The sequence below is a fragment of the Mixophyes fleayi genome, chromosome 2, assembly GCF_038048845.1.
Source record: "Mixophyes fleayi isolate aMixFle1 chromosome 2, aMixFle1.hap1, whole genome shotgun sequence".
In the NCBI taxonomy this organism is placed as follows: domain Eukaryota; kingdom Metazoa; phylum Chordata; class Amphibia; order Anura; family Limnodynastidae; genus Mixophyes; species Mixophyes fleayi.
Window position 1 is genome coordinate 300,095,327 of NC_134403.1, and position 18,606 is coordinate 300,113,932.

Here is an 18,606-nt window from a genome sequence, read left to right on the forward strand (position 1 = left end):
CGGCTGTAACTGCAATGTTGGTGTTAGACGTGCGCCCGGTGTCCGCCATCAGTGGAGTGGGATTTAGAGGGTTGATGGAGGTATTGTGTCCCCGGTACCAAATCCCCTCGAGATTCCACTTCACTAGGCAGGCGATACCAAAAATGTACAGAGAAGTACGATCAAGTGTCCTCAGTGCTCTTAAAAATGCGGTTGTACCCACTGTCCACTTAACCACGGACATGTGGACAAGTGGTTCTGGGCAAACGAAGGACTATATGACTGTGACAGCCCACTGGGTAGATGCATCCCCTTCCGCAGCAACAGCAACAGCTGCATCAGTAGCAGCATCTACAAAATGGCTGCTCATGCAAAGGCAGGCAACATTGTGCATTACAGGCTTTAATAAGAGGCACAACGCTGACAACATATTAGAGAAAATGAGGGAAATTATCTCCCAGTGGCTTACCCCACTTAGACTCTCATGGGGATTTGTGGTGTCAGACAATGCCAGTAACATTGTGCGGGCATTAAATATGGGCAATTTCCAGCACGTCCCATGTTTTGCCCACACCATTAATTTGGTGGTGCAGCATTACCTCAAGAGTGACAGGGGTGTGCAGGAGATGCTTGCGGTGGCGCGCAAAATTGCTGGACACTTTCGGCATTCAGCCAGTGCCTACCGCAGACTAGAGGCACATCAAAAAAGCATGAACCTGCCCTGCCATCACCTCAAACAAGAGGTTGTGACGCGCTGGAACTCCACCCTCTATATGCTGCAGAGGATGGAGGAGCAGCAAAAGGCCATTCAGGCCTACACAGCCACCTACGACATAGGCAAAGGAGTGGGGATGCGCCTCAGTCAAGCGCAGTGGAGACTGATTTCCGTGTTGTGCAAGGTTCTGCAGCCATTTGAACTTGCCACACGAGAAGTCAGTTCCGACACTGCCAGCTTGAGTCAGGTCATTCCCCTGATTAGGCTGTTGCAGAAGCAGCTGGAGAAAGTGAGGGAGGAGCTGGTAAGCCATTGCGATTACACCAAGCATGTAGCTCTTGTGGATGTAGCCCTTCGTACGCTTTGCCAGGATCCGAGGGTGGTCACTCTTTTAAAGTCAGAGGAATACATTCTGGCCACCGTGCTCGATCCTCGGTTTAAAGCGTATGTTGTGTCTCTGTTTCCGGCGGACACAAGTCTACAGCGGTGCAAAGACCTGCTGGTCAGGAGATTGTCCTCTGAAGAGGACCGTGACATGCCAACAGCTCCACCCTCATTTTCTTCCACATCTATGGCTGCGAGGAAAAAGCTCAGTTTTCCCAAAAGAGGCACTGGCGGGGATGCTGATAACATCTGGTCCGGACTGAAGGACCTGCCAACCATTGCAGACATGTCTACTCTCGCTGCATTGGATGCTGTCACAATAGAAAAAAATTGTGGATGATTACTTTGCTGACACCATCCAAGTAGACATGTCAGACAGTCCATATTGTTACTGGCAGGAAAAAAAGGCAGTTTGGAAGCCCCTGTACAAACTGGCTCTATTTTACCTGAGTTGTCCCCCCTCCAGTGTGTACTCGGAAAGAGTTTTTAGTGCAGCGGGGAACCTGGTCAGTGAGCGGCGAAGGAGGTTGCTTCCTCACAACGTTGAAAAAATGATGTTTATAAAAATGAATAATCAATTCCTCAATGAAGTACAGCACTGCCCTCCAGATACTACAGAGGGACCTGTGGTTGTGGAGTCCAGCGGGGACGAATTGATAATGTGTGATGAGGAGGAAGTACACACTGTAGGGGGAGAGGAATCAGAGGTTGAGGATGAGGACGACATCTTGCCTCAGTAGAGCCTGTTTAGTCTGTACAGGGAGAGATGAATAGCTTTTTTGGTGTGGGGGCCCAAACAAACCAATCATTTCAGCCAAAGTTGTTTGGTAGGCCCTGTCGCTGAAATGATTGGTTTGTTAAAGTGTGCATGTCCTATTTCAACAACATAAGGGTGGGTGTGAGGGCCCAAGGACAATTCCATCTTGGAACTTTTTTTTTGGCATTATATGACCAATCAACAGTCGTTTGCCATGTTCAAAAAGTAAAACCAAATTTTAAAAAATTCAAGAAATTAAACCAAAAGTAAAATGCCGTGTCATAATTTAAAACAAGAGTTTTTGACGTGCTCTAAAACTACTGTATTGTTGTTTATATTTTATAAACACTACACTTGAAAGCTTGAGTCTTTCAATAAAAAAGTAACTGTCCATTGCACGAATATTTGCAACAGGGACAATTTTAGGGTTAAGAAAGTCAACTAATAACACTTCGACGCTGTCTGTCTTTATAAACACTACACTTGGAAGTTGGAGGAGGTATTGTGGCCCCGGCACCAAATTTACTACCGGGGCCACTCCACTGTGCAGTCCATATTTAGGTGTATCAGATATTAAACAACGGTGACAGTTGATGCCCAATTTTTTAATTATATTGTGGCCTCGGTACCAAATTGTGTACCGGGGCCACCACACTACGCAGTCCAGATACTTGTTTGGTGGAATTCAGACCAGTTGAGGGTTTTATTATTATTATATTGTGTGGACCACTCTATCTATACCACACTACAACTCTATATACCACTCTATTTCATACTTTAATTCTATTTAATACTTTAATTCTATTTCATACTTTAATTCTATTTCATACTTTAATTCTATTACTAATTACCATAAAGAGGAACAAAATAAACCAATTTTACCAAAAGTATAATATGACTTAGACTTACAAACACTACACTTGAAAGATCGTGCCTTTAAATGAAAAAGTCAGTCTTCATTGCACGACTATGTGCAACAGGGACAGTTTTTTGGGTTTACAAAGTCAAACAATAACACTTTGACCCTGTCTGTCTGGGATCTCAATGACGAATTGTCTGTACCATGTTTGGAGGAGGTATTGTGGCCCCGGTATCAAATTGGGTACCGGGGCCACCCCCACTATGCAGTCCAGATACTTGTTTGGTGGAATTCTGACACGTGGAGGGTTTTTTAATTATATTGTGGCCTCGGTACCAAATTGTGTACCGGGGCCACCACACTACGCAGTCAAGATAGATAGATGCGTATCATAGATAAAGTACATTCAGTGGTGTGGGGCAAATTGAAAAATATTCAAAATGCACTGACATTATCAAAAACAAGAGCTTGTCACACGCTAAAACTCCAACATGTATATGATGGAGAGGATGGAGGAGCAGCCGTATGTGTAGTGTAATGCAGATCTGTTGAAGGTTTTTTATATATTTTATTGTGGTGCCCAGTGCCCACTCCTCTACGCAGTCCAGGTACATTTATTGGTGCGATTCATAAAAGTTCAGGGTTTTTAAGATATTGTGGTGACCCACTCCTCTACGCAGTCCAGGTACATTTATTGGTGCGATTCATAAAAGTTCAGGGTTTTTAATATATTGTGGTGACCCACTCCTCTACGCAGTCCAGGTACATTTATTGGTGCGATTCATAAAAGTTCAGGGTTTTTAATATATATTGTGGTGACCCACTCCTCTACGCAGTCCAGGTACATTTATTGGTGCGATTCATAAAAGTTCAGGGTTTTTAATATATATTGTGGTGACCCACTCCTCTACGCAGTCCAGGTACATTTATTGGTGCGATTCATAAAAGTTCTGGGTTTTTAATATATTGTGGTGACCCACTCCTCTACGCAGTCCAGGTACATTTATTGGTGCGAATCATAAAAGTTCAGGGTTTTTAATATATTGTGGTGACCCACTCCTCTACGCAGTCCAGGTACATTTATTGGTGCGATTCATAAAAGTTCAGGGTTTTTAATATATATTGTGGTGACCCACTCCTCTACGCAGTCCAGCTACATTTATTGGTGCGATTCATAAAAGTTCAGGGTTTTTAATATATTGTGGTGACCCACTCCTCTACGCAGTCCAGGTACATTTATTGGTGCGATTCATAAAAGTTCAGGGTTTTTAATATATTGTGGTGACCCACTCCTCTACGCAGTCCAGGTACATTTATTGGTGCGATTCATAAAAGTTCAGGGTTTTTAATATATATTGTGGTGACCCACTCCTCTACGCAGTCCAGGTACATTTATTGGTGCGATTCATAAAAGTTCTGGGTTTTTAAGATATTGTGGTGACCCACTCCTCTACGCAGTCCAGGTACATTTATTGGTGCGAATCATAAAAGTTCAGGGTTTTTAATATATTGTGGTGACCCACTCCTCTACGCAGTCCAGGTACATTTATTGGTGCGAATCATAAAAGTTCAGGGTTTTTAATATATATTGTGGTGACCCACTCCTCTACGCAGTCCAGGTACATTTATTGGTGCGATTCATAAAAGTTCAGGGTTTTTAATATATTGTGGTGACCCACTCCTCTACGCAGTCCAGGTACATTTATTGGTGCGATTCATAAAAGTTCAGGGTTTTTAATATATTGTGGTGACCCACTCCTCTACGCAGTCCAGGTACATTTATTGGTGCGATTCATAAAAGTTCAGGGTTTTTAATATATATTGTGGTGACCCACTCCTCTACGCAGTCCAGGTACATTTATTGGTGCGATTCATAAAAGTTCTGGGTTTTTAAGATATTGTGGTGACCCACTCCTCTACGCAGTCCAGAAAGATACCTTGTTGCAACGTTTTGGACTAATAACTATATTGTGAGGTGTTCAGAATACACTGTAAATTAGTGGAAATGCTTGTTATTGAATGTTATTGAGGTTAATAATAGCCTAGGAGTGAAAATAAGCCCAAAAACTTGATTTTTAAACTTTTTATGTTTTTTTGCAAAAAAATCCGAATCCAAAACCTTAAATCCGAACCGAGACCTTTCGTCAAGTGTTTTGCGAGACAAATCCGAACCTCAAAAATAACGAAAATCCGGATCCAAAACACAAAACACGAGACCTCAAAAGTCGCCGGTGCACATCCCTACTTTTAATACATTCAGGCCCTTGGGGTCTTATCTTGGTTGGTGCTCACTTCTCTTTGCCCCGATTATGGTGATGTCCTCACCGGAGCTTCCAACTCAGAACTATTGCTGGGCACCTGGGAAACATGAATGGTTATAATTTGAACACACACTGAAAGCAAGGTCTGAGTTATTGAAAACTGATTTGTGCTTGCAAAAGTAACTAAAATAATCTTTCTTTACATGTAACATAAATAAATTAAATCAAGTGGAAATTTTCTTGAATAATCTGCCAGTTGGATTAACTGCTAACTATATCTGCTCTTGCTTTCCAGATAACAGTAGGGGAAATCACAAATGCCAGGCTTGTGGCAGCTCAGAAAAATACTAATGTTTTTTTTTTTTTTAAATTGAACTGTTATTATTTATATTGACATGAAAACATTCAATTCTCCAAAACTGGTATCTCGTAAGAAAAAATGCCAAAAGCAGTGGAGTGTTAAAGTACTTGGTTTCTGAACCAAATTTAGCTAAATAAGTTATTGTACTAAGGTGAACAGAGCATAAAAGCTGCCTCCAAAGTTGATGCTCAGGAATTACTCCTCATATTTTCATGATTTTTACTTTGTATGTCTGTCTAAGCACTTATTCAGTGTAATTATCTCATTGTTAAGTGGTTACTTATGTAGCATATGGAATTAAATTAATCAATTTTGCTTCTGAGTACTGTGTAGCCCCTTCCACTGGATCCCACCCTCAATCCACCTTATTTGAACCAATCCACACTATATTTGTCAATTCTTTCTGTTATCTAGTGGGGTTTGAAATCTGTGCTGAACATTTAAGGCAAACGTCTGACAGAAAAAACAATGAAATGCAGAATATAGCGACTATTGCACTAAACAGTTTTAAAATGTGCTTCATATCTATAGCCATAACTTCACTTTCATAAAAAAACATGTAGTAATTGGATATTATAAGGTACACCTGTGACGAAGGGAGTGGTTTTCCGCAGGCTTCTAAAAGAAGAGTTCGCTATTTAGCTGGCAATCTGCAGAGAAACGCTAAAGAGTAACACATTTGTGCACTAGTGCACCTAAGTTAAAGAGATACAGGTGGAGGACATATGTGTGACAAAATAATAGTAAAGAGTCTGATTTAACATATTTTGAACTGGTTTAAAAGCATCTCTTTCCACAGCTAGCAGCCAGCTGGAAGGTTGTGTCTGCAAACAACCTTTCAGGAGTCATCTGCACCTGCAGAGGACTCCTTTTTAAAGGCAAGATGAGAGTGTCACCTGTCCATCAAGTTATGGCTGTGAGAGAAGGGTAAACTATTTAAACCTTTCTTTTTCTTTTGTATAGCGTGATCAACAGTGGCCGGTGTCTAGGGAGCTGATCTCTGTTACTTTAGCGTTAGGGTCACAAGGAAAGTGTGTGCAACTTTATGTTATGAATTACTTTGCCGTCCTGACAATAAAAGCAAAGTAAAAATCAAGAAGGTGTTCATGTGTGCATCACCTAAATTGTGCCCGTGTCACACAACTTACTATGGAAAATAAAAATATTAGAAATCAGATATTAGACGTCAACTCTGAAATCTGTGTTCAATAGAAAAACCCCTGCCCTGCAAACTCACACTTTAAAATAATGGCATCCCCTAATGGACAAGAGATTTAGTAGAAAATCTTCACGTGGGAAGACCAACATTTGAGGAGGCAAAACTATGATACAGCCCTTACCACAGCTTCACTCTGCACAAATGCAAAGTTTACACAGAGCGGGCTGAGCTACCTGTGTATATTGATGAACTTTAGCAATCATTGGATTTGCTGTGTGCTTTTCCTTATTGAACTTCAACAGTCAGATCTTCTGGATTTAATTGAGTAAACATAATCAGTTATGCCTTTGGTAGCAAGGTGCCTCTGCCAGTGAGGAACTTCTAGTGTCAGAGAAGGGTTGAGTGAGGATTCATTAAATATTGGACATCAGAAGGACCTGTACATTTTATATTGCACATCCGGAGTTTTGTATTGTATTAACTAGTGGACGGGTATCATCAGACGGTTTTGTACATTTTATACTGGACAAAAAAAATATTCTATATTGTATACTGGTTATCAGATGGGCCGTATTGTACTTAATTATAGCTCCTTGAAATTTACAGTTTTTATAAAGTTAACTCACTTTATAAATCCACACTAGTCAAACCGCACTCAATGTTCAGAGGGGCAGATTCAATTCGGCCAAGTTAATCTAGGATTAACACGGTGTTAGTACTATTACCTTTAATACGATAATTTTAACCCTGATTTTAACTCGCGGCCCCGAGATGTGTGAGCAAAAATCAGCGTTACTAACAATAATACTGCGCACTTTTACCGTACTAACGGTAATAGTGCACAGGCTGCGTTATTCCTAGAATTGTGCGGTCGAATTTAATTGGCCCGAGAGAATACTCCCAATGAGATGTCTGTGCAGTAGGGGGAAATCCTCCCTACATTTGTAACTGTAGAATTGCTCCATATATTATTTTTTTATTATGGAAATTATTAATAAAATAAAAAAGAATCCTGAAAAAGCTCTGGCAATTGTGGTGGAGCATCATTCCATGGAGTGAAAAGCAAAAAAATGGTGTGGCTTTCTGAGGTGCAAGTTTAGCATGGACCTCAGCAATGAAGGAGTTAAGGGAGCTTATTTAACCTAAATACAGTTTTCTTTTAAAGTGAAAATATATAATATTGTAGCACATGGAGAACAAGGCACAGTCAAGTAAATCTTGTTTATGCAATTTCATTTGTTTTGCACGTTCATATCAGATAACTCTCTACACCAAAACTTTATTTTTTTAAAAGGAAATCTGTCACATATTGTTATTATTTGTTATCAATTATAGAATGGACAAGCTTTATCATGTAATCTTTGCATTTCTCATTTATTTCCTCTCTCCTTCTCTGTCACAGGGGTTGAAAAGTTAATCTACCATCTGAATAAGCACAACATCCCAATAGCTGTTGCCACCAGCTCAGCCAGAGTGACATTTGAAATGAAAACAAGTAGACACAAAGAATTCTTCAATTTATTCCATCATATTGTGCTAGGAGATGACCCAGATGTGAAAAATGGCAAACCTCAGCCTGATGCTTTTCTTGTATGTGCAAAGAGGTTTAACCCCCCTCCGAGCGCCAGAAAGGTAAGTGTGAAAATATATATTACTGACGCCATAGTGTAGTGCTAGATGGCAAAATCACACAATCATAAAGTAGTTAAGTTGCCATTTTTTATATTTGCTTTGCAGGGCAAGTAATGTAATAGGTTGCTGGCTATTTAATGTCCTTTAAAATATTGAGAGATAAAAACTATACTGTAGTGTTTTACTTTTAGAAATAACTTTCAAGTAAAATTAATGACGCATAAAATATCTACTTGGCTTGAAATAGTGTTCATTTAGGCATAATTCTTGTCTATATGTAAATTATATCAACTACATTTAGAAACCGGATGTATACCTTACTAAGCAGCATTTCTCTCACAAACTGAGTAAAGGCTTCAACACTGGGAATCATACAATATTTACCTTATAGATCATCCTGTAATTCAGTAATGCGTAGGTTAGTGCATAAACAAAGCAGTGGTAACTTCTTGTTACAGAAGCTTCAGAGAGCTCAATGTTGGTAATCTGAGTTTATAAGCATCATATTGTTGAATAAACAAAAAGTTGCTCTTGATAGTAAGTGTTACGTTAAAGTAAAGCAAAAAACAATTAGTAACTTTGAACCTTGGCAAAACCATGTTGTTTCGGAGGGGGAGGTAAATTTAAAATGTGATGGCAGATTTATAATTGTGATAGGTCATGTTCTAGATCAACTTTTAATGTCAGTGTAAAAATAAAGCTATCAAGTATTTGAGTCCTACATTAAAAAACAGTCAATATTTTCTTTATGTGCAACATAATAAACTCATTTGGACTCCTTGCATTGTAACATGGTTTTCCCAAGGTTCAAGGTTACTATTTTTTTGCTTTCCTTTCCTTAATGAATCAGGCCCAATATGCATAAGCTGCATATGAACAAATGGTATGCCCTACACCATTGACTTTACTGTACATCTTTCCATTTATTTTTTTGTTAAAGCATTATTACATCCATTTGCCCAAGGTCCTATTTATACCATTGTATTTAGCCCTGGGTTGTTAACTCTAGTAAATATTTTTAACACTGATGGATAGCTTCTCTTTATGTTCTTCAAAAGGAAAATTATTTATGTCATCTGGAAGTGAAAATATATTAGGAATTGTAAGAAAGAGACTTATATGCCTATGGTGACTTAAAAGTATTAGATGGATTGTCTATTTGCAGTATTGAAGAGTCAGGGAGATGGGCAACATTTTACTGCTGGGTGTAAATTTCAATACATTTTTAATTTTTCTCTGCATAATTATTGTCAATAGGCAACTGTAATGAACAGGGCCGGACTGGGACTAAAAATCAGCCCTGGAATTTCAAGCATACAGGCCCATCTCTGTTGATCAGCATGAAAAAACTGTGTGCCGCTGCACAGCAGCGGTGCCGCCTAGGCCGTGGCCACATTATGTTGGGGGCGTGGTCAACATGGGGCATTGATACATACATTACAATAAAACATTACATTTATTGGGCCCTCCCTATAATGCCACCCCCCCACCCCAGAAATACATTACAACACCCCCAGTCCACTGTACTTATCTATGCTTCTGATGTTGACATCCATCAGAGTGGGAACGTCCTGTAGAGTGAGCAGGGAAACTCTTAGTCTCACAAGATTAATAAATCTCATGAGACTTAGAGCTCCTCGGCTTGCTCTGCAGGCTGTGTCCTATCCAGGGACTGAGAGTAGCTATCCGCTCCCTCCTGCTAACCAGAGCTGCATTTAGGCTCAGGGGGACCTAGGCACTTAAGACAGGGGGCTCCTATGATGTAATATGGTTATTAGACACATTTTCAACAAATACATAGGCAATACTGTGAGCACTACTGTTAGGTGCACACAGTTCTGCCTTCACAAGCAGTACAATGTGAAGTAGGACATACCTCCCAACTGTCCTTGCAGTCAGACCAAATCCTGACTAAGCGGAGCAGTCACCCACCAAATTCAGGACAGTTGGCAGACTGTCCTGCTCTCTCTTACCTGTCTTGTCATTGTCACCACTTGTGGCTGCTGGTGTCTTTAGATCAGTTGCTGCTTGTCTGGATCCTGGAATGTTGGGGGCCCTATTCGGAAAAAAAAATGGGTACATGAAAGTTAGAAAACTCCAAACAGCACCGGTGTTAAATCAATATAGCACCCACGTTATAAAATTAGGCCTCACTCCAGCCCCAACATTAAAATAATAGTATTCCCATTTAATAAATAAATCTATTTCTCTCCCTCCAAACAACCTCAGCAAGAAATTAAATAGCATTTATGTTTAATAAAAATAACCATTTCCCACAACCATCCCAGGCATTAAATAATTCATAATCACATTTAATAAATAGACCTCATTTTCCCCAAACAGCCCCACATTCACTTAATAGCACACATTATACATATACATATACTGTCCCCCACACACATTATAGTCATATACTGTCCCCCACACACATTTGCCGTTTTTTTATTTTCCCCCTCCTACAGCCATTGCCCCTCCCCTGCAGACATTTTCAATCACCCCCCCTTCCCCCTGCAGACATTTTTAATCACCCCCTCTTCTCCCTGCAGACATTTTCACTCATCCCCCCTTCCCCCTGCATTTTCACTCACCCCCCCATCCCCCTGCACACATATTCCGTTTGTCTCCCACCCCACTGCACACATATTCCGTTTGTCTCCCCCCCTGCACACATTTTCCGTTTGTCTCTCCCCCCCTGCAGACATATTCCGTTTCTCTGCCCCCCCCTGCACACATATTCCGTTTGCCTTCCCCCCCCTGCACACATATTCCGCTTCTCTACACTTACCTCAGCACTGACAGCAGCCTCCGGTAATCCACTGCAGCTAGTCCTACGCGGCCTTGAAGCGCGGGAGCCGGGCCGGCGCACAGAGCCATCGGCCCTTCTGGCATTTGCCTGAAGTGCCAGATGGCCAGTCCGGCCCTGGTAATGAAGGACCGTTAACAAAAGATGCATTCTTGTCCAAAAGTAAATCTCTTGTTGATTAAAAAATATTGTTCATACACATTTAGTGAAATATGTGCCTTTAGAACTCAAATCTTGATTTATACATTGTATAACGCAAATTACCTACTATAGCCTGGTTCTGTGTACCCTGTCACTCCACCAGTGTGTTAGAGATTTCCATATAATTCTTTATAAATAAAAAAGTGTAAAATTGATACACTGGTGCACTGTAAACTACTTTATCTAACCAAATCTCATGGAATCTTACATACTATACCACAAGAGTTCTGGGAGAACAGTGCAGAAGAGATAATGGAAAAGATCCAAATATATTCAAATAGATGTTTAAAAAAATACCATTAACAAAATCAAATCTTAACTCTGTCATTTACTTCCTATATTTTATCCTACACAGATGTATAGAAAAACAAATTATATAGGTATTTGTACTGGAGGTCCCTCACACCACTACTGTGAAAGGACAGGTTTCTTGTATATAGACAATCCTACATACCTTAAAAAGTACAGTGATTTGTCCTTGATGTCAAAATGTAGTTGATTAAAGAAAAAAGGAGATGGTAATGATTAGACGTTACTTAGGAAGCAAAACCCTTTCTTACTGGTATACACAGGATTCTTCTTAAAGTCCCAGTCAGGGAAGAAACAAATGACTTTATCTCACTTTGTATAAAGTAGATGTCAGGTTTTGCTCATATTTGCTTACATTTCCTTCCTTGCTTCCGGCAGAACCTTAAGGAAGGTGGGAAAAGACAAAGTGACCCTAAGTGGCAGGGGCGTGATTAACCATTTGTGTCATAATGCCCCTTCCACAATGTGTTTTATGGAAGATATGTTATTTTGGGATAATTCCCTAATTTTTGGGGATTTTTGGAAGTGTCCCCCTGATTCTTTTAAGAGTCCTAAGGACATACCAGGAAAGTAGACAACTCTTTTTTTAGTTATGTGACTGCAATGGTCCATTGCTCCTCCGTCTTAAAAAATATTATGTTTTTTATTTTTAACAGATTTGTTCTGTCACATTTGAGGACTTGTACTGCTCCTAAATATTAGATATAGTTTATAATTTTCGTGTACAATGGACCCTTTAATATTCACAAATATTTAGTTTGCTGTTTAGAATAATTACAAAACATAAAATGCTGCATCTTGACATTGACATATTCTGATCTATATTTCCCTGTATAGCCATATCCTGACAGTCTTGTAGTCTAGGCAATAAAGTATCTTAAATTGATTTCATGTACTGAGTGTACTCGGAAACCTTGGTTAACTCTGCTTCTGACATTACAGGATAGGGGTCTCTGAGAATAAAATTGTTTTCTAAGTGCTTAAAATAATAGTACAGCTTAATTTTCCAAAATAGATGATAAGTTAATTTGAAAATATTTATTTCAATTTTCTGCTGCCACCTACAGCATATTGTGGTTGTTTCAAACCTATAGACTTGCAGACTCAAGATGTATGTCCACATGTATCTAGTGATTTTAAGTGATCGTAGTAAACTGACATTTGCTATTTCCACCTCTATTCACTATTCTGGGTAACTGTCGCTGCTGGTGTACCCCGTTTCTGGTGTACCTGGGCTGGTAACCCTGCCCTTTTCCTATAGATCAGGGTTGCTGTGGATGAATCTCCCCTGGCCTATCACACTGGCCAGAGCTGCTGGGTAGTGGGCAGGTGGTGGTACCAGAATGCTGGGTCCCAACCTCAGTGCAGCCAGGAACGGATTAGAGTTGGTTCTAATCTGTAGGTCACAGACATTCCAGCATGGAAGAAGTTGTCAAGCAGACATTGAAGCAAGTGATGTTTATTTAGCTTCAGTAGTCCTAACAAGGACAGTTCACACTGGTTTAAAGTACCAGTGATCAGGTCAGATGGAACAGAAATGATACATTTAAGTATAAACCAGTGCTGTTTTATACAGTTTTGGACACAGCATCGCAGGGGGTAAGGTAAGCCAGCCACCTGAAGTCTGACTTATTTTTAGTATCGGGATGCAAAATGTTTCCCCAAACATGGATTTAAATGTATTTTATACTTAACAAAAATTGCAGTATTCTGGGATATCCTAAATCACATTGATCAAAGATTTCCTTTCACTTTAACCAGGATACATGTAACGGCTCCCTGTTGTGTATTCAAGTGTTGGTCACTCACATTGAATAGACTTACTTAGCAAAACAGATTCCCTCCTCACATATGCCTAATTGGAGATTTCCTCTTGTAAAGTTACAAAACCCCGAACAAGACATTTCCTATACCAAAAAACACACACAATATAAAAAATAAGTACATTTGCAATTGTATAAATAAGCGCCCTGCACTATTTCCTTTAAATAAATTTATACCATAAGTTATTTATAAGTGATCCAACCACACTATAGGAAACTATTCATCATTAGAGTCCCGATCGCGACAAATAGGCTGATTTTTTTTTCTATCGCTACTGATTGCGATGCTAAAAATCCAGTGATCAAAGCAATTTCTTTAAACAATCTCCGCCTTTGCAGATGTTCCCACATTTGGGCTTTCAGTAAAAATCATTTACATTAAAATAGTTTTATTTAAAAGGAATTACTTTTTTTTTATTATTATTTTACGCAGTTATGGCCATCCTTACATATTTATAGCATTTATTGCATCAGTACAAGTACTGGCACAATACTTATTAAACAAGCTTCACCATGCAAAGACATAAGGAAGCCTTAGGTGGCGAAAGCCGTCAGACAACGAGGGTTGTGGCGCTAATTGTAGTGTTATCACGGGTGGTAATTGTATTAACGGTGATGTAAACACTGACAGTGTTTACACCTACATAATTAAAACGCTAGTGAAGAAAGCGATATGTAAAAAATAACTACTTGCCTGTAAACAGACACACTGGAAATCCGATGTAAGGAGAGGGCCCATGTAAGTATTACCTTTACGTTAGGGTTAGGAATACAATTAATATTACCATAATTACATGTTGGTGCATTGTCGCTTTAAAAAAACTGTCAGTGTTTACATTATCGTTAACTTGTACTACACCCATTATCACTGTCATTTTAATAAGAAAGTGTCAGGCACAGATTTGAGAGGAACACTAACCAGTATTAGCACTACTGAGCAGATAGGTGCGGAGTCTAACGTACCCCTGGTTTTCACCAGGGACCCCCGCAAGGAGGTATGGGCTTCGCTGCACAGGGTACGCAGGTCGCGGTCCTATCAGACAGTTACTGGTGTAGTGAAGAGGAGTCAGACGGTCCGGGTCAAGCCAATCGGTATACAAGGTACAGAAGCAGAATCCAAAAGCAATGCCAAAACAGGCCAAGGTCACACAGAATAGAGAATGGTCAGCTAGCCGGGTCACAACAGGAATGCAGAGACTAGAGAATGGTCGTAGAAGCCGGGTCCAAACACAAGGCACAAACACAGTGGGAGCTAGAGGCAGGAACCTGTTACTCTGGCACCCTAATGGCGCCAGAGCCAGGTTTAAATAGAGGCAGAAGACAGCTGATAGGCTCCGTGGAATAGGCACAGGAAGTGCCAGAGAAAGCGTCCCGTTGCCTAGCAACGGAACGAGCTACTGTGCAGGCGCCCGACAGGGTTGGGAGGCACGGCTATAGGGTTGCCCGGCAACCGTCCGGGCAGTGCGGTTGTGACAGGCGTCCGTCTCCGCCGAGAGGGAGTATGACGGAGACGGCGCCTGACAGAAAGCATATAGCATTTCCACACAGAAACACATAATTGTGACAATGTGCATAGACACACTACATACTGTGCTCCTTCACATGGTTACCCCAGTACTTCACTCTACTGTTTTTTTTTTCATCAACTCTCACATTGCACATTCCCTCATTGCCAGACACTTTGCACAACTCCCCCATCTCATGTTCTCCATTGCCAGTCACTTTGTACAGACCCTTCAGGTGCACAGACTCTTTTCCGCACATGTCCTTCAGTGTACCGTTCATCACATATGCTGAGTGCAAAACAACGCAGTGCTAGTGTTACATGGATATCAGTGTGCTGATGCAGGAAATACTGATTTTCATGTGATACTTGTCAAACGTGTGGTGCTCAGTTCTGGGTTTGTTGTGGGGACAGCAGCGTTGACTGTAATTGACAAACCTCTTCATGGCTCTATAGGGGGGTATTCAATTCCGCCCGATACAATGCAGCATTAAGCATATTACCATTAATACAGTAATTTTAACACTGAAATTACGTTGAAATTACCGTACTAACAGTAATTATCCGCACTATTACCGTTACTACGGTAATAGTGGTAATGGCTGCGTTACGTTTGACAGTAACACGGCCAATTGAATATGCCCCTTAGAGTCTTATGGACCCTAGGATTGGGCATTGCAGGTAAACCAGCAAAAAAAAGAACAGTCCTTTATATTAGTTTTAACTAACAACAGTTCACACAAGGTACTAACCAGGCGTTCCTTGCTTGCAATGTAAGGAAATACCACAGGCTTGGGTTCAAATAACTTATTTCATCATTACTTATGAGTAACCAATAAAACAGAAAAACAGTTGATGTCTACTGTCTCCATGATCGCTGTTCCAGATAAATACTACATGCACTGCCTGTATAATAAATGTATGTAAATATAAAACATGCATGCAGTACAATACCTCCTCAATTCAGTATCAGAGCCCTGACTAATTTTAGAAGTACCGAAGTCTAGGAGGCTCTGAGTTTGCTGAGTGTAAATTGTTAAAGACCTGAATTCCAAATTATATATATATTTCACCCATGGGAAAACTTTGACCAGTTTATTTTGGCAAATGCATTCAGTGAAAGTATTCCTTCATTCAATATGATGAAACTTGCTTCAGATTCACGAGCTGTGCTGCTTTAACAGACTTGTGCTAAGTAGTCAGGAAAAGGATAAATGGGGTCGAGCTATGTCCCACACTCCATATCACCAGAACATCCAGACAAAGATTTGTAAAGTGTAGTCTTGTAAACAGACATTTAATCAATCCACAATTTAATGAGGTAACATATAACAGTTCTATTTAACAAGAGATATAAACATCACAAGCAAACAGCCTTTTATAGTTATGCCTGGAATTTCTTTGTCTGACCATAAATAATTTTTGGAGGACGCACTAATTCCATTGTATTTTGTGTTTGATTTTGCATTTGTCTAGGGTAAACTGAAAGACAAATGTATGGTTATGTATGGTTATAGTTTGCAGTTTGCTTTCACAACTTTAACTAGCTTCTACAAAACGTATTACTGATTCTAGGCAAGAAAATCTGCAAGCAAAAAGACACTGTTTGGGGGGGGGTTCAATTAGCCGTGTTACTGTTAAAAGTAACGCGCCCTGCACATTATTACCGTTATTACGGTAATAGTGCGCGTAATTACCGTCATTACGGTAGTTTTAATGCCAGCTTTTTGCTCCCAGCTCCCTGAGCTGCGAGCAGACAGCCGGGTTAATATTATCGTAATAACGCTAATATCTTTAACGCTGCGGTACTTTGGGGGGAATTGAATTCCGCCCTTTGTCTTTGTTGCACACTTACTTAAATTTCTTCTTATAAATGAAATATTGTAACAATATAAGGTCTTGGGTTGTTGTCTATAGGTGGTGTCTGCTCTGTTGCTTTTTGGGGGCAAAAAATCATTGAGGAGACATACTGCTGAAAAGGATACTTTTTGAAGCTCATAGGAATCAGAACAGATACAAGGAGACTCAGGATGGCGAAACAGAAATTCTAATGTAGTATTTTTTGTACCGTATTCCTGGATCCCATTGTCTCTCTCAGTTTGTACCAGAACTCACACTTTCACGATGGGGATCATCACTGCAGCCACAGTGAGACCCATCCAGCATTCACCAGTGAAGTGAATCTGGCAGCGAATCAGAATGAATAAACTTCACTCTGATTTGCTACCAGACAGTCCCTATGCAACTGCAAAGAACAGGTAAGAATTGCGCAGGGGATTTGTTACAACAGTGGGAAGGGAAAAGAATGTGTTAATATGCTGCAATATGGTAGATAGGGAGAGTGTGCTGCTACGGAAGGAAAGGGGTTTATGCCACTATAGGGTGGGGGAGAGGGTAGGATGTGCTGCTACAGAGGGTAAAGGGACTGCTGCAGGTGGAGAAGGGAGAATGTGTTGCTACAGGTGGCGAATGGAGAATGCTTTTCTACTTAAAGGAAAAGGGTGTTTGAGCCACTACAGGGCATGGGGAGAGAGGAGAATGTGCTGCGACAGGTGGTGAAGGGAGAATGTGCTGCTACAGAGGAAAAAGGGCGAATGTGCTACAAGGGGGATCGAAGGATGTTCTGCTACAGGTAGAGAAGGGAGAATGTGTTGCTACAGGAAGGAAACAGGTGTTTGTGCCTCTATAGGGCACGGGTTGAGGGGAGAATGTGCTGCCACAGGGGAAAGAGGGAGAATGTGTTGCTGCAAAGGGGGTGGGGTGGAAGAATGTACCACTACAGGTGGAGAAAGGAGAATGTGTTGCTACAGGTTCTTAATCTGTAGTCCCTGATTATCTATGTCCATAAAATTATATCTCTCAATCTAGCATCTTGAACCTGAAAGAAAGGAGGACCCTGGGCCTGTCTGCAATTTGGTGGCTGAAGCTGCAGCTCCATTCAGGCCCATTGTTAATCCAGCCCTGGGTATGGCATAACTTGGTTATGGCGTAAGAGCAAAGAGATTATTTCTTTCTTGTTTTCCAATTTGATGTGATTTACATGTTTAAGCAGGTTAAGTTTTATTGTAGCCCATTAAAATGAGTACTATCACAAAATGCATTTCCCTAGGCCAGTGACAGTTGTTAAGCAAAGACAAATTTAAACTTATGGTGCTTTTAACTTGGGTAGCATCAAAAAATGCTTCCACTTTTAATTTAGGGTCTCTATATATATATATCTATCACTATTAAAAACTAAAAGAAACGGTTTCAATCATGCGGATTGTGGTACAACTGCAATAATTTGCAAAACACTTATAGAAAATAGTACATAAAATATAGGACTGAACAACAAAGGGGTTTATTGCATCCTTTCATAATAAACAGTTAACAAGTGATATTTCCCTTTTCCTATTGCATCAGAAAAATGAACTGATAATAACCAGAGGAAATTAATTCATCTATATTTACTTACAAAAGGACATGCTATTCTAATTACAATAATCCATCATGATATCACTCCTTCTTTTTTGTAGTACTTTAACAGACAGATTTGTTTTGTCTTTTTATTTTTGTTTATTTCAACGGCAGCGCACTAAACAATCAAGACCAACCAGTTTTAAGTGCCAAAAAGCTGCTATTGAAGCATTTAAGTCTTAAAGGACGAAGGTAGCCCTGTATGTGGTAGCATACCACTTGGTTACCATTGTCCCCCCAAAAAATCAAACTCTGTAAATGTTTTATTAAGTGATGTTTGTAGCATTACTATATGTTGGACTGTTTTTTTTTTTCTGGAAATAATAGATTGTTTATATTTCAAGATCTTTTGTCTTAATGTTCAGCCAAATGTCACTAGCACATTTTTGGGGCAATACTGAAA

The 18,606-nt window shown here is 40.1% G+C and overlaps 1 protein-coding gene across 1 annotated transcript in view; it reads left to right on the forward strand.

Annotated features, from left to right (window-relative positions):
* PUDP (pseudouridine 5'-phosphatase) overlaps window positions 1–18,606 on the forward strand; it is a 179,697-nt gene that overhangs the window by 59,418 nt on the left and 101,673 nt on the right. The window contains exon 3 of the mRNA XM_075196471.1: window positions 7,878–8,107. Within this exon, the coding sequence (XP_075052572.1) occupies window positions 7,878–8,107 (230 nt within the window). The remainder of the gene's footprint in view (window positions 1–7,877; window positions 8,108–18,606) is intronic.